Source organism: Paramacrobiotus metropolitanus, unplaced genomic scaffold (genome assembly GCF_019649055.1).
Source record: "Paramacrobiotus metropolitanus isolate TYO unplaced genomic scaffold, Prichtersi_v1.0 Parri_scaffold0000001, whole genome shotgun sequence".
Classification (NCBI taxonomy): Eukaryota; Metazoa; Tardigrada; class Eutardigrada; order Parachela; family Macrobiotidae; genus Paramacrobiotus; species Paramacrobiotus metropolitanus.
In genome coordinates, this window is record NW_026570221.1 from 1683487 (window position 1) to 1699996 (window position 16510).

Consider the following 16510-nt stretch of genomic DNA (forward strand, 5'->3'; position numbering starts at 1 on the left):
AAAGAAGAGTGGTTTTGGAAACTCCTATCAAAAAGAAAAGACAAGTGGGAAGCGGTAGCAAACGTTTACCGTGGATTACTTTGCCATAATGGCGAGTTGGATACCCAGTGTTTTGCGACAATGTCGCATATTTAAGATCAACTGTGTGTCAACTTGCTGCAACAATGGAGAAACTGATGAAAAAGTACTTAAACCCAAGAAATCCCGGGGGTCTTGGCGGCATTGCAAGATTCCAAAGGAGTTTAAAGACCAGAGCCAACAAACGGAAAGCTTTGGAGATTCTGCAAGGGATCGATGCGTACACGGTGACGAAGGAGAATCGCAAACGGTTCCCACGCAAACGAGTGGTCGTGACGACACTGCAGCAACAATATCAGGCGGATCTGGCTGACATGTCCAAATATGCCGAAGAAAACGATGGATACAAGTACTTGCTGTTTGTCATTGACTGCTTTTCCGAAAAGCTTAGCGTAATCCCTCTCCGAGGAAAGACTGGTAAAGAAACCAAAACAGCTTTAGAGCAAGCATTAAAGGAACTGGGAGAACCGGAAAAGCTCCAGTACGACAAAGGAACAGAAATGTTGAACAAGACGGTGAAAGACTTCCTCAACGGCAAAAGGATCGCCATGTTCACTTCCGGAAACGAAGACATTAAATGTGCAATGGCGGAACGAGTCATACGGACCATCAAGTCGCGAATATTCCGCCTTTTCCGCGCACGTGTTGCAACACATTATTTGGACAAGCTGCAGGACTTGGTGTATTCGTACAACTATTCAAAGCATCGGTCGCATGGAATGCGCCCAGTGGACGTCAAGCACAGTAATTCCTTATCGGTCTATCACCGTTTGTATCCTCCAAAGATTGCGTATCAACCGCGGTACAGTGAGGGCGACGCTGTGCGGATTGCTATCAACAAAGGCAAGATGGAAAAAGGCTACGCGTATCGATTTAAGGAGGAGATCTTCTACGTTGTGCAAGTCATTCGCATTACGTTCCCGTCTATAGGTTGAAAGACTATCAAGACAATCTCATCAAAGGGACATTCTACGAACACGAACTATCCAAAGTTTCAGAACCGGATCAGTATACCATCGACCACATTGTGAAACGTCAAGGCAACAAGGTACTGGTACGTTGGTTAGGATACGGACCGGAACACGATTCGTGGATCAAAGCATCATGTATGAAGGGGCTCCTTTCTACGTGACGCTGCCTAGCGACGTGGCAACAGAGGCAACCAACACTGCCTCTAACTGGACAACCAAACTGAAGCACCCCATTACTTTTAAAGGAAAGTGGGAAATGGCCCTCGTCGAGCTGCAGTACTTGAACTCGTTTTATACTTTGCCCGTGGAACAGAAAATACAAGTGAATATTGTGAAAGAGTTCCGGTTGAAAAAAGACGACACAGGTTTTATTGAATCTGTTGATTACGTCATCCATCAAAATGAAATCACCATTCCACCGGGCAACTTCAAGAACGCTGAACTGTTACCGCAAACCATCAATTTGCTGGTGCCTAAAGTTGGAGCATACATGGTGGATGATACGGTTCATGCCGATAAAAGCGCCTTGTCTCACGATGGAGCCTTTACTGTACAGTTCCTCACCCCAACGAATCATCGTGTTCGACTCAACATTGGAAACGACCGCGCGTCTGTTGTTTTTCCGCCGGGGTCATCAGTTTTGCAAAAGATTCTTGGATTTGACAGCGCTGAATTCAAACCGGATGTGCCAGTGGAGAGTAACGGCAATGCGCGGGGCCCTTTTCCCATGGAAACCAAGAATAGTCAAATTAAATACCTCTCGTTCCTGACCAAGCCGCCTAATCCCAAACTGAGCACTTTTATTTCGGAGCGCCCTGTAAACACTTTGTTAGGGAATCAGAGCCTGTTTGTGTACAGCGATGTGGCCGACTACAGCTTAATCAAAGACACAGCAGCGCAGTTTTTGCGTTCTGTACCTATTAGAGGAGAAGTCAACCAGATTGTGGAAGCACGGTTCGACATTCCGCATTATGTTCCAGTTTTACGACAGCATTTCGAAACCATTCACCTGACCATTGCCAACGACCTGGGAGACGACGCCAAATTCCAAACCGGGAAATCGTTGGTGAAACTGCATTTCCGACCCCATAGATTGTATTGGAAATGCCTCTGGTTCCGTACGAACCAGACCCGCGGCGTTATGAGAGCGTCTTTCTGAATCAAACAGGAGGGAGCGCGCTTATACGCTACCGCGGGACATTGCAGAATGGATCGGGTTTTCCACAGACCCTTAAAAAGTTGTTTGCCAAGATTTCTTCCTTTGCAGCCCCTCTTTTAAAGCAAGCAGCTCCCCATGCCAAAGCCGCGCTAGAAGCGGCCACTATCCATCTGCAAGAAGCAGCTACCGGGGTTATTAAAGATGTAGCAGCACGTGCTGGAGCCGCTATTGAGAAACGTCTAGCGCCGCAAGAGGGACAAGGCCGAAAACAATTGCGACGGATAAAACGTATTCCCCCTAAAGATATCCCCGACTTTATATAAAAATGGCTGTGCTCATGGTAGAAGATTCCGAACCGGCCATGCAGCTGGAGAATCAGTTATTCGCTCTCCCGGCCACCCTGACTGACCGTGGGCGAACGGAGAACGAGAAACTGAATCCTACCACCATTCTGACCGATAACGGTTCAGCTGGAGACATCAACTTCTTCATTCCTCCCAGCAATTCTGGTTTACGTAGCTTGGCTGACATGATACTGGAGTTGGAAGTGGGCATCAAAGTGCGGAAGGGTAGTGGAGAATGGGAAGCGATGACAGCAGCCGATGGTGTCGCGCCCGTCAACAATTTTCTTCATTCTCTGTTTTCCTCGTGTCACGTGACGGTGGCTAATCGGCTCATCTGGAATCATTGCTATCTTATACGACCGATGCGCAAAATAGTCAATTGACATCGGCAGCTTTCTACCACGATACCGCACTGCGCTTCAACGATGAAACGCTTAACAAGGGCGAAAAAAACCGCAAAGCTTTGTTTGATGGCGGAAATTACGTGCAGCTTTCGGGCAAGCCCTTTGCTGATCTTTTCGACCAGAGTAAACCGCTCTGCGCGGGTGTGCCAGTCAATATCCGACTAGTGGTCAGCCGACCGGAATTTTCTTGGCACGTGTGGGATCAGGATGCTACAAAGTCCTTCAAACCATTCATCCGCAACGCGCGACTATCAATTCGACGATATATACCATCACCTGATTTTCTAACGGCCGTGACGGGTGAATTGTTGAAACAAACCGTAAAGTACCACATTGAACCTGTGGTAATGCGTGTGTCCGATATTGCTCAAAAGACACAGAGCACAGTGGTCAGTAATCTGCAAATCGGACAAATTCCCAAAGTGATCTTCACTGGATTTGTGGACAGTGAAGATTTTCATGGATCAAGTAAACGCAATCCGTTCAACTTTCAAAACTTTAACCTGACGCAAATCAGTGTGGAAGTAGACGGGCAAAGTTATCCCAACAAACCGTATATGGCTGATTTTGAACGCAGCCTATCTTTGGAATGCTATGATGGACTACTGGATACGTTGGGCAATCGACAAAGTCTACAAGGAAGTCTCCCGTTTACGCGCACGCAGTACAACCAAGGCTACACGCTATATGGGTTTGACCTCACGCCTGGACATACTGGACGCGGGCCGTTAACATTGATCAAACAGGACAATTTAAACGTGTCCGTTTCCTTTGGAAAACCATTGGAGAAAACTATCATGATGGTGTGCATGTTGGTGTACGACAGCGTTATTGAGATCAACCAACACTGGCAACTGATTGCGGACTTTTCAACATGAACAGCCAGCAAATCAGCGAGGCCTTGCAGGGCCATCCCATTACCACCCAAACTTTTCGTGGTGTTTTTGCCAGTAATGAAGTACCCCCGTCACTACAACCCTATCCCGACAAATACCGATCCTGCTGACCAGGAAAGTGAGCATTGGATTGCTTTGTATCAAGAAATGGATGGAAACATGGAAGTTTTCGACTCGTATGGCAAGAAGTTGGAATCGTATTCTTCAGACTTTGTTAGTTTAGCCAAAGAAAATGAAATTGTCTTGCAATCCGAGCAGATTCAATCAGATTTCAGTACTGTGTGTGGCCAATATTGTCTGTTTGCCATTTTACGACGGTGTAGTGGCGAGTCATTTACGAATATTGTGCTTTTGTTTACTGATAATAAGGCGAGCAACGACAAGATGGTGTGCCAGTACGTTAATTGTTTTTCTAATTTAAAAACAACCATGGTTGATGGAAATATCATCCGTCAGATGTGTAAACGATTAATAAAATGATCAGCAAAAAATGAGCAGCGCTTTTGAACTGTAAATGAAACAAAGTATAAGATACAAAGGTAATATAATACAACAACCCGCTCAACATTCGTCAGTTAGCAAACGACCGACACGGTCACGCAATTCCTTTCCATTGCTAGTTAAAAATCCAGCAACGTTCAGCTCCAGTGCTTGTTCCACGCCCAGTTTTTCTTTGCCAAATAATATGCCATACACCATCCGCAATTCAGTCAGGCGCTCCATAGCAGCATTCCATTCGCCGTCAGTTGGGCGCTCCTTGCCCGTTCCACCCGTTCCGTCATCGGTCAGCTTGACCAGTCCCACCATTGCTTCCACTACTTCGCTCAGCAAATCTTTGTACATTAATCCTTCCTTGACAGGGTCCGGTTTTCCCAGTTCTTTCTGAATGGCCGCCATGTCTTTGAACAGCTGCATGTCTTGCAACAGTTCCTTCAAGGCATCATGGCACCGCTCTCCAAAGGAAATGTCATAGCGCGTAGGGTACAGATCGCCAGCTGGTTTTTGATGATAGCGCCGGATTGTCGCTACATTGGCACTATTGAAGCGGTTCCATCCAAAATACATTCCACCATCCAGGCGGTATAATGGGGTTAACTTGCCCGTTTGTTTAGGGCGATGCTTTTGCCCCACGTAGGCTTCCATGAATGATCCGGCTGTTCCTTCCACTCGCCAAATACCAAACGGACAACATGGTGGTCGGTCGTGCTGCGGGCGACGTAAACGAATTTGTCGTTGCCCAGGCGGTAGACGGGGCGGCCTTGTTGGGTAAAGGCAAATCGTTGGTGAGGCTTTGCATCCTCCAGCTTGGGCTTCTTGACGTCATCCAGTTTAGGCTTCCGGGGTCGCTTGATCGATGGTGGGGGCAAATCCACAAACTCCATTTTGGAAAAAAGAACTGAGCGTTCTGAAGAAACTTATCAGCTTTTTATAGTCGGGATACAGGACGTAGTAACAATAGATAGTGATACTGGTAACTATTGATTGTTACTGACCTGCAACAATCGAACGGGATCTGGTAACATTGAAAACTTACCAGTGTAACAGTTAAACGAGATACCTTCCACAGCTATAAATGGCAGTGTGACGCAGCAGTGGCCATTTATTCTGATCCAAAATGGCCACTCCTTGTATTCTAGATGCTGACTGGTTCGTTATTGCCGGAAAGAAATACATTAAGCAGCTTGCCTTTTACTGTCCGGAAAAAGAGCAGCAGGAGTTGTACACTTTTACGCGTTGCTGCCAAATACGGTGCATTATTGCGCACCCAAGCACGCCACTCCCACGGATTGTTGTGGAATACCGAAGGGGAATACCGTCACAACCAAGTAACCTGCGCCCTGGAGGATATGTTCAAAAAAATTGGACGGCCGAATCAGATTCGCTTCTTCGCCAAGGGACAGGAAAAGTATCGCCTCTTGGAGCAGTACTTGCCGGAAGTCGCCAACTTGGAAAATTTTGGTTGCCCGCCGTATCATAAGCTGACCACCCTGCCCTTGTCCACCTTGCGCAAAGCCGTGCGTTTCACGCTGTGGTACTATTGCGATGCCGAAAATCACCAATGTCGTTGCCGTTGCGGATTTAAACACTACCCTGGACCTGAAAAAAATTGAAAAGGCGCTGCCAATGGCTCGGTATATACCCCATCGATTTTCTGGATTACTTTTGCGCATCTTGGAACCATACAAAGCGCACCGTCAACTGTACCGCAATGGCAAAATTACCGTCAACGGACCCCGCTCAGAAGAAGGAGCCCGCGAATTGTTGCAGCATTTCACTAACATGTTAACTGCTTTCGGCTACCAATGTACTATTTCTAAATTTCGTATTGTGAATATTGTGGCTCATCATACATTTTCTCAAAGTGTGCATATTGAAAAATTTAGCAAGTTTTTCCATTTGGAATATACACCTGAATTGTTTAGTGGTCTAGCCATCAAGTGTAGTGTTGGCCGTGCTGTTCTGTTTCCATCTGGCAAATGCAGTTTTCTTGGTCTGAAAACCGCTACTGATTTACCGAAAGCGGTGCAACGCGTCGAAACCATGCTCGATCAATTCAATAAATTTATTTCAATGTGAAGCCATAAGGCAAAGTGTTATATTCCGCATCAACAATGCGATGTTTGTCATACTTCACTTGCAGGCGTTTCTCCATGCTAGTAGTACATATTGACAAATCTTTTTTAACACGTTTAAGAATATCCGGATATTGAATATTAACAGAAGTCCGATTTTCTAACATTTCTAACATGGTGCAAAAGTTAATTTGCTCACTCGTTTGTCCATTCAACGTAAAGCCTTTCACTTTGACGACAGCATCTCCATCATTGGTGACGTAGGCATACGTTTTAGCGCCCAAGCTAACAAACTGAGTGATATGCTGTCCTGGCTTCAGTTCGTTGGTCAGGTCGCCCAGAAAAATTCCGGTGGGTGGATCAATTAGCCCCGGTTTGGTCACAAAAAAGATTGAATCTGCAAAGGTGCATGTACAGTAAAGCTTTCCCAGAAACAAAACTTTTGCGGAATGATCTGGATTACCTGTATCAAAATACAGTAACCGGTCTTTCACCATATCCATAAAATTGTACAAGTGTAGTCGTGCCCAACATGTTGTAAATCTGCGAAGCAAACCAGGCTCATTGAAAGTCACAGAAGAAAAATTTTTTTCTGTACTTACGCCGCCAAAATGACGTTGGTGTTAGGATTGCGCTCACAAACCCGCTTTCTTTGGTGTAGGCTAGTTGCACGACGTCTTCCGTAAACATATCCCAGGACTGTACGTGGTATTTTCCGGACAGCAACATATCATAAAACTTCTCTGGCTCGGTAATATACATTGTGTTGGGTTTGTTGTCTTGCATTCCCAAACGCCCCCAAAAGCTGTAAAGGCAACACATAAGTTGTACACGGTGGCGTAACATCCGATACTGATTTACCTGTTTAGGCACAGCTTGGACAGAGATCGCAGTCCCAGATTCGTATCAATTTTGTCATAATCCAAATCAATCTTTTCATGCTGTTTGAAATCCGATATATATTAGTGCTTCTCCTCCTCGGTTTGGACGTGCGGCGGCCATCCACTGGCTTCCGTCTTAATTTTTAAAAACTTGTTGATATATTCCTCGAAAAGGTGGTCATCATGTTGGTCGAAATGCCACACTTCATAGATCTTGACAACAACGTAGCCACGGTCCAGAGCAGCAATAATTTCCGGAGTGCACCACGTGCCCGTTAAAGCGCGCTCTTCGTCCGTGTGCTCACACTGATCGTTTTGATAGTTGTCCACACATGTGCGGCTCAAAGGAAACGTTAACTTTCCACCCGAGCGGTGGGGAAGCACGGGAAGTTGTAGGTTTCCAGGCCGTAGGATTCGGCATTGCACTACTCCAAAGTAGTTGCGAATATCCCCAAAGTCTTTAGTTATGATGGTGGGATGGCCGATTGGGTACCGTTTGTTTTTGTTGACGCAAAGATACTCGCTGTTGACGTCAAAATAATTAATCTTTTCGTCACCGCTCACTTCATGGAATAGCTTGACGGCGTTGGTCCGACCACCGTAAAAAGCATCACGAGGGTTTAAAGGTGCGATAAATGACAGTCCCTGGACAAATGCTCTCATTTCGGGATCCGCCTTTACTTGGTCGTGATACTCATGCTCCCAGATGACGGTTAATCCATACCCTTGGTTCCGGATGTACTTTTCCCGCTCCAATGTTTCGTTATAATTTTCCGACATTGGTAAATTACGCAGCGGATGTATAGTATCTCCAGCATGACATCGAGGGCATCCATGGTACCAGCAGCCGTAGAATTCGTAGACGTGATTAATATCCGGGCGGAATCCGTCAACAAAGTACGGTCCAATTTGATGTTCTGCTCCAGTTAATACAGATTCAATTTCATAGTCTTCCTGCGATTCCATCCAAGCCAGCCATTTTTTGGCGATTTCCGACTGATTGCGGTTCTTGGCATGAACGCGTTGAGGAAGTAATCCGATTTGCTCAGGTTTCAAGATAAAGGATTTCCAGAATCGATTGCACACTCCCGCAATGGTCATTGCCGATACAAAAGGACACAATCCGTTGCTGATTTCTTGGAATAGTCGACGGAATTGCTGGCAGCACAGTCGCAGGACCGTCACATCCATCCGGCAGTAATCCACAATCTCTTTTCGAAAATCGAAAACGTGATTTTTTTCTTTGGATTCAACGTCATACCACTGTATAAATGATGCTCTGGATTTCCTGTTCACTGCGGAAAATCCATACTCTTCGGGATCAGGAAAAGGCGTGACCATGTCCCAGTTTTCTTTCCGGTTGAACTTATGTGGAAAAGTTCCTTTTCCAATATTGGGTATACCGAAGGTCGCCGGCCATTTGGCTAGGCTTTGCGGATTATAGTTGATGCTATCACGGAAACGTATGTTATACTCTGTCACATCCAGTTGCATCAGCTTTCCGCCATTCATAATAACATTTGGAGTGATCCCGTTCTTCAGCAGCCAGTTCAAAATGAAGTAACCGTCAAAAGCCTGCAAATACTAAAATGTCAACTTTTGGATACTGATAAATTTTCAGTATACCTTAAAATTGTGAGCGATAATGTAGAAGTCTCGGTGTCTTTCGTGGAACAGAAATGCGCACAAGGAATCAGTAATATCATTTCCCAATGGCACGCCGTCCTCAGGGAAAACCCATTCGTGGCCATCATCGTCCTGTACCACCTGCAGTTAAAATAGCTATAATTATCTTTAATAAGTGAATGAATTATCACATACCGCAAGGTTAGGGACCAGCTCTTTGTTTTCCGCCACACACGTCTCCAGATCAAAGTATAAAAACTTGGCATTCTTGTGTTCCTCCAGCTCTTCATCCGTCACTTTTCGGGGTTTCATAAAACATTCATGGGATTCAGGTAGATCATGATGTTTGCAGTTCTTGCAGTAAACTTCGCCGCACTGATGTTGGGTAGATCCTTTGCGGTTCTTTAGTGAAACCAACCGGAAACAATCTTGGCAAACAAATGACGATTGACAGATGCTTTTTCGTTTTTTCTGTTGAATTGTGGGACCAAGTTTGTGCCCCGCAAAACATCCCTTGCCAAAAAATTTCCGGTGGCAATCTTGACATTCGATGATATTGTCTTTATCAGCCTCACAGTTCGAGCGCAGGCATAAATGGCAGATTGACTCGCATCGGTGATCGGATTTTTCATTGTAACCTTTGTTGCAGTTATAGCACCAGTGACTTCTTCGAAAATATGCTGGTAGCGACTTGAGCAAATCAAAATGATGATCGTGATGCAACAAAATGATGCGTCGATCTTGTATGGGTCCACTGTATACGATACTGTTGGCGTGGTCCACACTGACGATAATAATTTGGTAATCCGGAAGTGCCGCTTGGAAAGATTAAGCGTCCAGGATTGTGTATTCTCTTTCGTTTAGTCCAGCTTTCTTGATGAGATCTTGAGCTTCTTTCGTTTGCAGTTTGTTTCCTTCTTTTATGCGACGGTATTGTAATTTATCACCATCAGCATATGCTTTTCCCACTACCAGTGCTCTGGCCATGCATATTTTGTCCGGGTTGGTGATCACAATAACAGACTGCATCCGTTGTAGCCTTTTCTTAAGCAGAACTGGAACTTCTCGGACACAGCTACCTTGTGGAATTTCCGTGTGCTGTACAAAAACTTCAAAATGTTTATCAATCACGAATTCTTCGTACGAATTAAGCACACGTTCCACTTCCGACATCCACCGGTTGACCGTGAGTTGAGATTTTTGAATGGATGGAGTCCAGATGGGGTAATTCAAGCTTTTCGAGTCCAATCGGATGCGCACCATTTTTTTAGCGTTGATATTGTCTAGCACATGATCCAGTACATACTGAAGAATTTCCATGATTGCCATAGGCACGCCAGAAAAAGGAATTCTTTCCAAATCAGTGACCTGTAGAATAAATTCATGTTTTATTCGGCTTTCGAAGGGACCTTAAAGTGCTCACCTTTACGAAATAACACTTTGAATGCAGCCGAAACTTCTTCCATATTCTCGAACCGGCTTCGTTGATCTGAATGTGCTCAGTAATATCGCCGGAAAATACTGAATCTGCAAAATTAAACCTTAAACTTCAAAAAAAATATTTTTATTGCAGTACCTTACTTGTTTCCTCATCTCTTGACCTTTTGGACGAACTTGGATTGGTTTCTTCATTACGACGCTTAATTCCTGATTTATTAGAATTTTCCATATTGAAAATCGTGAATCACAACACCAAAAAACAACTTATTTTAAGATAATTTAGAAGAATTTATGAAACTTGAATGAAGCAAACCTTGTACGAAGTCAGTGTTTTTATACCTGCCCAAATATGTCAAGAATCGAATATGCCTAATAACATTTTTTAGTTACCGCGGTAATTATTGATCGTTATACGGTAATCAGGGAAAGTGATGCAGTAATTGTTTACCCTTATCGAAACTTTTCAATTTTCGTTCCGTACGGAAAAAATTTTAGTACGAGGTCTGCGAGCCGATTTTCTCAATGATAAAAAGATAAATACTTAACTAAATGAAAAAAAAATCGCGTTTGCGGGAGTAGATCAACTAAGGTTTCCCATACCTTAGTGTAGAACAGCTAAGGTGCACGAACTAAGCTTTGAAACCTTAGTAAAAACAAATGTTCTTCCAGTACGTGAGACTCTGTGTACTATTTCACGTATGCGCCCCGTACATGCACCGTCGTGGCTACGGTGCATGTACGGGGCACATGCATGCCCGCGACGACACACTCTAGTAAATCGTAACCTAGGTTCAAAAAATAGACCCGTAAATAATGCCCTAGGTCCAAAAATTTAGACCCCCCCCCCGGAGAAAAGAAATGCGTCAGGTTGGGCCGGGATACTACTCAGTACGCCTTGATACATTTCGAATTCCGAATGTTGCTTTTTGACAAACATACTTTCGACACGACTTTCGATGTCATGGATCATCTTCTCGAGACTAGGATCGCGTAATTGTTCATAACAAAGGAACGCATACGAAGACTCTTCCGGTCGCATTTCGTCGGCGGGGTCGCTCAACAAGAGTGCCCATCGCGTTAATCGACCATTTGTTCCTTGCTTCTTCGACGCAGGTCGTATTAAATTAGTTTATGCCTGATGATTGGTTCTTACAGTAAACGGCATATGATCGATATAATGGCAAAATTTCGTAACGGCAAATACAACCGCCAAGCATTCGAGCTGAGTAATCGGATACTTCTGCTCTGCTGGCGTTAATAATCGACTTGCGTAAGGGTGGTCGTCCTGATGAAGGACGGCACCCACACCAATCGTACTGGCATCACACTCGATAACTGTCGGCTTTAAAGGATCAAATTTTACCAAGCACGGCGAATTCGTCAGCGCCTGCTTAAGCGATTCGAATTCCGCATCGTAAACCGGAGTTTGACGACGTCCTTTCTATTTTTAAATAAATCGTACAAATTCCGAGTAATTTTAGCGTAATCTTTTACGAATTTCCGATAGTAATTAGCTAAGCCAAGAAACGATCGCAATTTAGTTTCGGTAGTCGGCTTGGGAAATTTTTGAATCGCGGAAATCTTATCTCCATTGGTACGAATACCGCTTTCCGATATTATGTATATGACCGAGAAAATGTAACTCGGTCTTAGCGATATGGCACTTCGACGGTTTTAGCGTTAAACCGGCTGCACGCAATCACTCGAATAATCGACGAATTTTCTTCAGTAACTCTGCTATCGTTTTAGCAGCAAATTAAATCGTCAAGGTAACTGAAAATTCCTTCATCGCGTAACGGACTGAGAACCTTATCGATCATTGCCTGAAACGTTGCAGGCCCGTTACAAACGCCGAACGGCATACAAAGAAATTCGTAGAGGCCGTCCTGCGTTATGAACGCAGTTTTCGCAATCGACTTTTCATCCATTTTTCGTTACGTTATTGAAAGCGATATAATTTATACAAAATCGAGAGCCGATCGACCCATCTGGGTTCGTTTTCACCGCAAGGACTACGGGAAAACACCAATCGGAAATCGATGAGCGAATCATACCTTGCTCAAGCATTTCTTTGACGTGCTCTTGGATAAAGGCACGACCTTTCCAGCTTATCCGATGAGGTCTCGATTTATTCGGTTTCGCATCACCAGTATCGATCGTATGTTTATAACCCATAACGTTTCCATACGGTCGTTTTGACGTAGGAAACAAATCAGAAAATTCGACAAACAGTCTTGAAACTGTTTCTTTTCGGCATCGGTTAAATCGGGATTTATATGCATTAAATTTATCGATTTTAAAACCTCGCTATGCTCTTCCAGCGTACGCGGCTTGGCGTCAGCTGTAGCAACTACGGGGTCATCGTCCTTCTCATGCGTTTCGATTACACCGACCTAGGCGCCTTTCTGGACTGTGCGACGGGACATCGAATGATTTGATTCAAGGACTTCAAATTTACCATCGTTCGGCTTCACGAGCCCGCTTTCCGGCATCATTTTACCGAAAGAGTACAGGCTGGGATTACCGATAAAGATGTGCAACGATGTATCCAACTTGGCATGACGTCTCGTTGAAACTGACACCCACGTCGCACTTGGATCGATATTAAAGTCGTCGACCGCATACACCTTTACCAATTTGCGTTTCGGACAAGGATTAACGATTTCCAGACTTCGAATGCATCTGCGAATTCCCATTTATCATTATTCGATTCAATTAAAGGAATCGATTTTTCAACCGGCGTATTATTCCAAGCAGCAATGATTTCTTTCGGAGCTCTATCGATTAATATTTTGTCGTATTTATCCGCTACTGCTGCATATTTAGCTGCGGTTTCTTTCATCGTCTGGCCGATTTTCATAAGGGCCGACAAGGATGTCGATTAAATTTTTATTGGAATATCCTGGATGCGTATCGTGAATATTATGGCCTCGACTTTTGAAAACATCATCGCTTTCTCGGTAATTAATTTTAACGGTATCGTCTTTCATCGAAATTTTATCAATTTCCACCATGCAAGGTTTTCGGGTTTCGATTTAATATCGCTCGATGGGGTGTTTTTGCTTTTTGCCAAGCGCGAGTGCACAACGGGGAGCCCGGAAGAAGCGAGGGGAGTATCGATGTTTTGGATGTCCGGTGTAGCCGCCGCCGGGCTGTCTACCGTCTCGATTTTAGTAAATTCAGGAAATTCATCTTCGAATCGAACTCGAGTCGGAGTCCTAGGTTTAATCTTATCGTGAGTTATCGATAGAAGTTCTTCAATTGGAACGTCCCCGAGTAACAACTTAATTGCAGTCTTTTCGTCCTCTATTAATCGATGACGAATAAAGTCGACAGGTACAAACAGTCCACCTGAGAGCTGAATGCCTTCGTCCCGAAATTTTTGTATCAACTGATCTTGGAAATCATCTCAGTATTCGATTTCTTGTTCGATGTCGGTCTCGAGCGCCCAAAGTTCCACTTGGGCTGCCACAATAGCCCGATCATCTTCGTTTTTACGCGACTCTTCAAGTTGTTCGTTATAGTCAGCAAAAAACCAGTAATTATCCTGGACGGATCGCTGTATATCATCGATAAATACGCGGTATTCTTCGTATAAATTTCCCCAGGCATTAATTTTTAATTTATCGTTGGTGTTATCGGCAAACTTTTTCCGTGCCACGGGCGTGGGAAAAATTTCGCATTATCCCGACTGCGCGGAGGCACGAATGCTTCCGCCTGAATCGATTTATTGGCTCTTTCGGGTATCGCTTTAAGCTTTACAGGCATCGTTTCCTTTACAGGCATCGGTCCCTTTTCGGGCATCGTTTCCCTTTCGGGTATAGTTTCCTTTGCAGGTATCGATTTTCCTTTACAGGCATTGTGGTTGCGGACTTTCTCCGTGCCACGGGCGCGGGAAAGACTGGAACCGGTATCGGGGCATCGATCGCAGTCGACGCAACATGTACACTGTGCGGACGGTTTGAGTTCGATGCGACTTCTGGCGGAGGCTTACAGTCTCGCGCTAAGTCTAATTTAATAATCGAACCCTCAAGAACAATGTACTGAAATCGGACCAATAAATCTTGGCCTAACAGTACTGGAACTGCATAGTTTATCGGTTTGACGTATAAGGAGTGTTGTATCGTTGTATCGTTCGATCGTTAATCGTTATTGCTACGGCGCAGTAGTCAGTAGGGAATTTTATATTTCACATGGTTCGGCTCCGTTCACTAGAAACTACCGCGTCAGATGAACAGTACGTTAGCAGACTAAACAGCGTTAAAAATGCTTGTACGGATGCACACTTGCAGTGACGTACAGCTGAAAAATAAATCGAGTCGAGCGTGCCGAGAGCGTGACCAACCTGCTCTCGGGGAGGCGGTTAGAGCATACAAAAAAGATCCACAGGCAGCATACGCTGGCTTGTCGCTCTAACATATGGCTGAGCCGTTGCACAGATCCACGTAAGGCAGACAGTTTTTACGCGTCAGCCAACGACGTTGGCTTACGGCGCCTTACGTCGCGAACGGACGTAAATCAACCCGTAACGCCAACTTCTACCCGAACGGCGAACTGGACGTAACTTGTTTCGAGAAATCTAAAATTCGCTAGTAACTGGAAAGCTACGAGCACCACCGACGCCACGAATGTCCAGCGGTCTCGATAATGGGAATGCGGGATTTGATTCACACGTAAAAATTCATCGGAAACAAGAGATGTTTCCGCCCTTGAATCGATCAATGCATTAACCTCAGCGCCATCGACACTGACGACATGCATGAGCGCACGAGTTCGCTTCGGTTCGCATGAGTTAGGTTTCAGCTGGGAAATCGTACAGGTATCGTTAACGTTATTCGCATCGGTTATCGTATCGGTAATAGTGAATCCATTAATCGACATATCCGGCGGTTTGGAAGGTACAGGGACTGCAAAGCCGGTGTTTACTGCCCGTTCACGTCTCCCTGGCCGCCACCAGAACCGCCCTTAGCACCACCGGCAGAACTGCCGGGGCTCCGAGCGTCTTGGCCGCCACCACCAGAACCACGATGATTCTGGCCGGACTGCGCTGCCTTATCGTTTGTCCACGAGTTCAATCGACGTCGATTTCCGTTATTCTGACTCGGGTAATTATCGCTTCGATTTTGGGAATTTCCCGGTTTCGGCGAAAATCGCTGGCATAACGGCGGGTGCCGTCAGCCCAGTGATACGCTAAGTACACCGGATTCTGATCGCGTGGCACGTCTCTGAACTCGCATTCATCGATCGTATGGCTATGGACATCGCATTTAGTACAGAGCTTATAGGAATCGCTGTTACCGGAATTACCAGAGTTTTGCCGACCAGCGAAGCCCCCGCGACCACTAAATCCACCTCGACCGTTTCCTCCGCAACGACCGAAGCCGCCGCGATTTCCTCCGAAATTACCACCGCGACCGCGGGGGGCGCCAAGGCCCAGGTGACCGTGTCCGGCCACCATAGCCGCCGCCATCATTCGATCTGCCCTTCTGGCTGCCACCACCATCCGATCGCGCTTCTTCAGCATCGACCGCATGCACAGCAGCTAAATCGTTTCTCGATTTATCCTGAGTTTTTCGCGCTTTAATATCGGTAGGAACTTGGAAACCATCTGGATCGCTAGACACCAGATAACGAATATACTGGCGAAGCTGATCGATTGTTTTCCGGCTGTTTCGTCATCAGTTTATCGTATACTTTCTGATTGGTTTTCAATCCACGCATTACAAACAATACGAAATGTGCCGGATCGCCCTGGAAATTCGCTCGATCGCGCAGTAGTTCCATCGTCTGGAGATACTGCTCAAGCGATTCTTGAACAGGTCGATATAATCGATTTGTCAGTTCTGTCAGCGCGTTAACCGACTTCTTACTGTTACCGAATCGTTCTACCATCTTCGATAAAAAACCTTCGCTTGTAGTGGGTGCCGACGGCGATGTCAGCAACCCATCGAATCAAGTCAAGGCGTCATCCTTGACAGCGTTAGCCAAATTGGCGAGTTTTTTAGACTCATCCCAACGATTTGCCGTTGCTGCCAATCGGAATCGCAAAACAAACCTTTCAACGTTGTCTTTCGATCCACTAAACTTCGTTGGTTTAACCGTATTATCCTTAAAGATCTTAGCCGAATCGGCCTTGAC

At 45.3% G+C, this 16510-nt stretch overlaps 2 protein-coding genes across 2 annotated transcripts; one reads left to right on the top strand and one right to left on the bottom strand.

Annotated features, from left to right (window-relative positions):
- Positions 1–2533: 2533 nt before the first annotated feature.
- On the top strand, positions 2534–3834 carry LOC129593316 (uncharacterized). The gene is made up of 2 exons (XM_055489603.1): positions 2534–2777; positions 2945–3834. The coding sequence occupies exons 1-2, from the start codon at positions 2534–2536 to the stop codon at positions 3832–3834; spliced, it is 1134 nt and encodes a 377-aa protein (XP_055345578.1).
- A 3553-nt stretch (positions 3835–7387) lies between these two features.
- Positions 7388–15905, bottom strand: LOC129593397 (uncharacterized). The gene is made up of 5 exons (XM_055489725.1): positions 15680–15905; positions 10356–10459; positions 9128–9334; positions 8933–9073; positions 7388–8881 (listed from the first exon to the last, which is right to left on the bottom strand). Exons 1-5 carry the CDS (start codon positions 15903–15905, stop codon positions 7388–7390), a joined length of 2172 nt encoding a protein of 723 aa, XP_055345700.1.
- Between the last annotated feature and the right edge of the window lie 605 nt (positions 15906–16510).

Excerpts from the sequence above, each read along its gene's own strand:
- LOC129593397 (XM_055489725.1), bottom strand. The coding sequence starts at position 15,905 with ATGCGGTCGATGCTGAAGAAGCGCGATCGGATGGTGGTGGCAGCCAGA. Across the intron at positions 9,335-10,355 it reads CAAAGTGTTATTTCGTAAAG|AACCGCAAAGGATCTACCCA; the intron begins GTGAGCACTTTA and ends GTTTCACTAAAG. Across the intron at positions 9,074-9,127 it reads AGCTGGTCCCTAACCTTGCG|GTGGTACAGGACGATGATGG; the intron begins GTATGTGATAAT and ends TTTTAACTGCAG.
- LOC129593316 (XM_055489603.1), top strand. The coding sequence starts at position 2,534 with ATGGCTGTGCTCATGGTAGAAGATTCCGAACCGGCCATGCAGCTGGAG. Across the intron at positions 2,778-2,944 it reads GGGCATCAAAGTGCGGAAGG|CTTTCTACCACGATACCGCA; the intron begins GTAGTGGAGAAT and ends TGACATCGGCAG.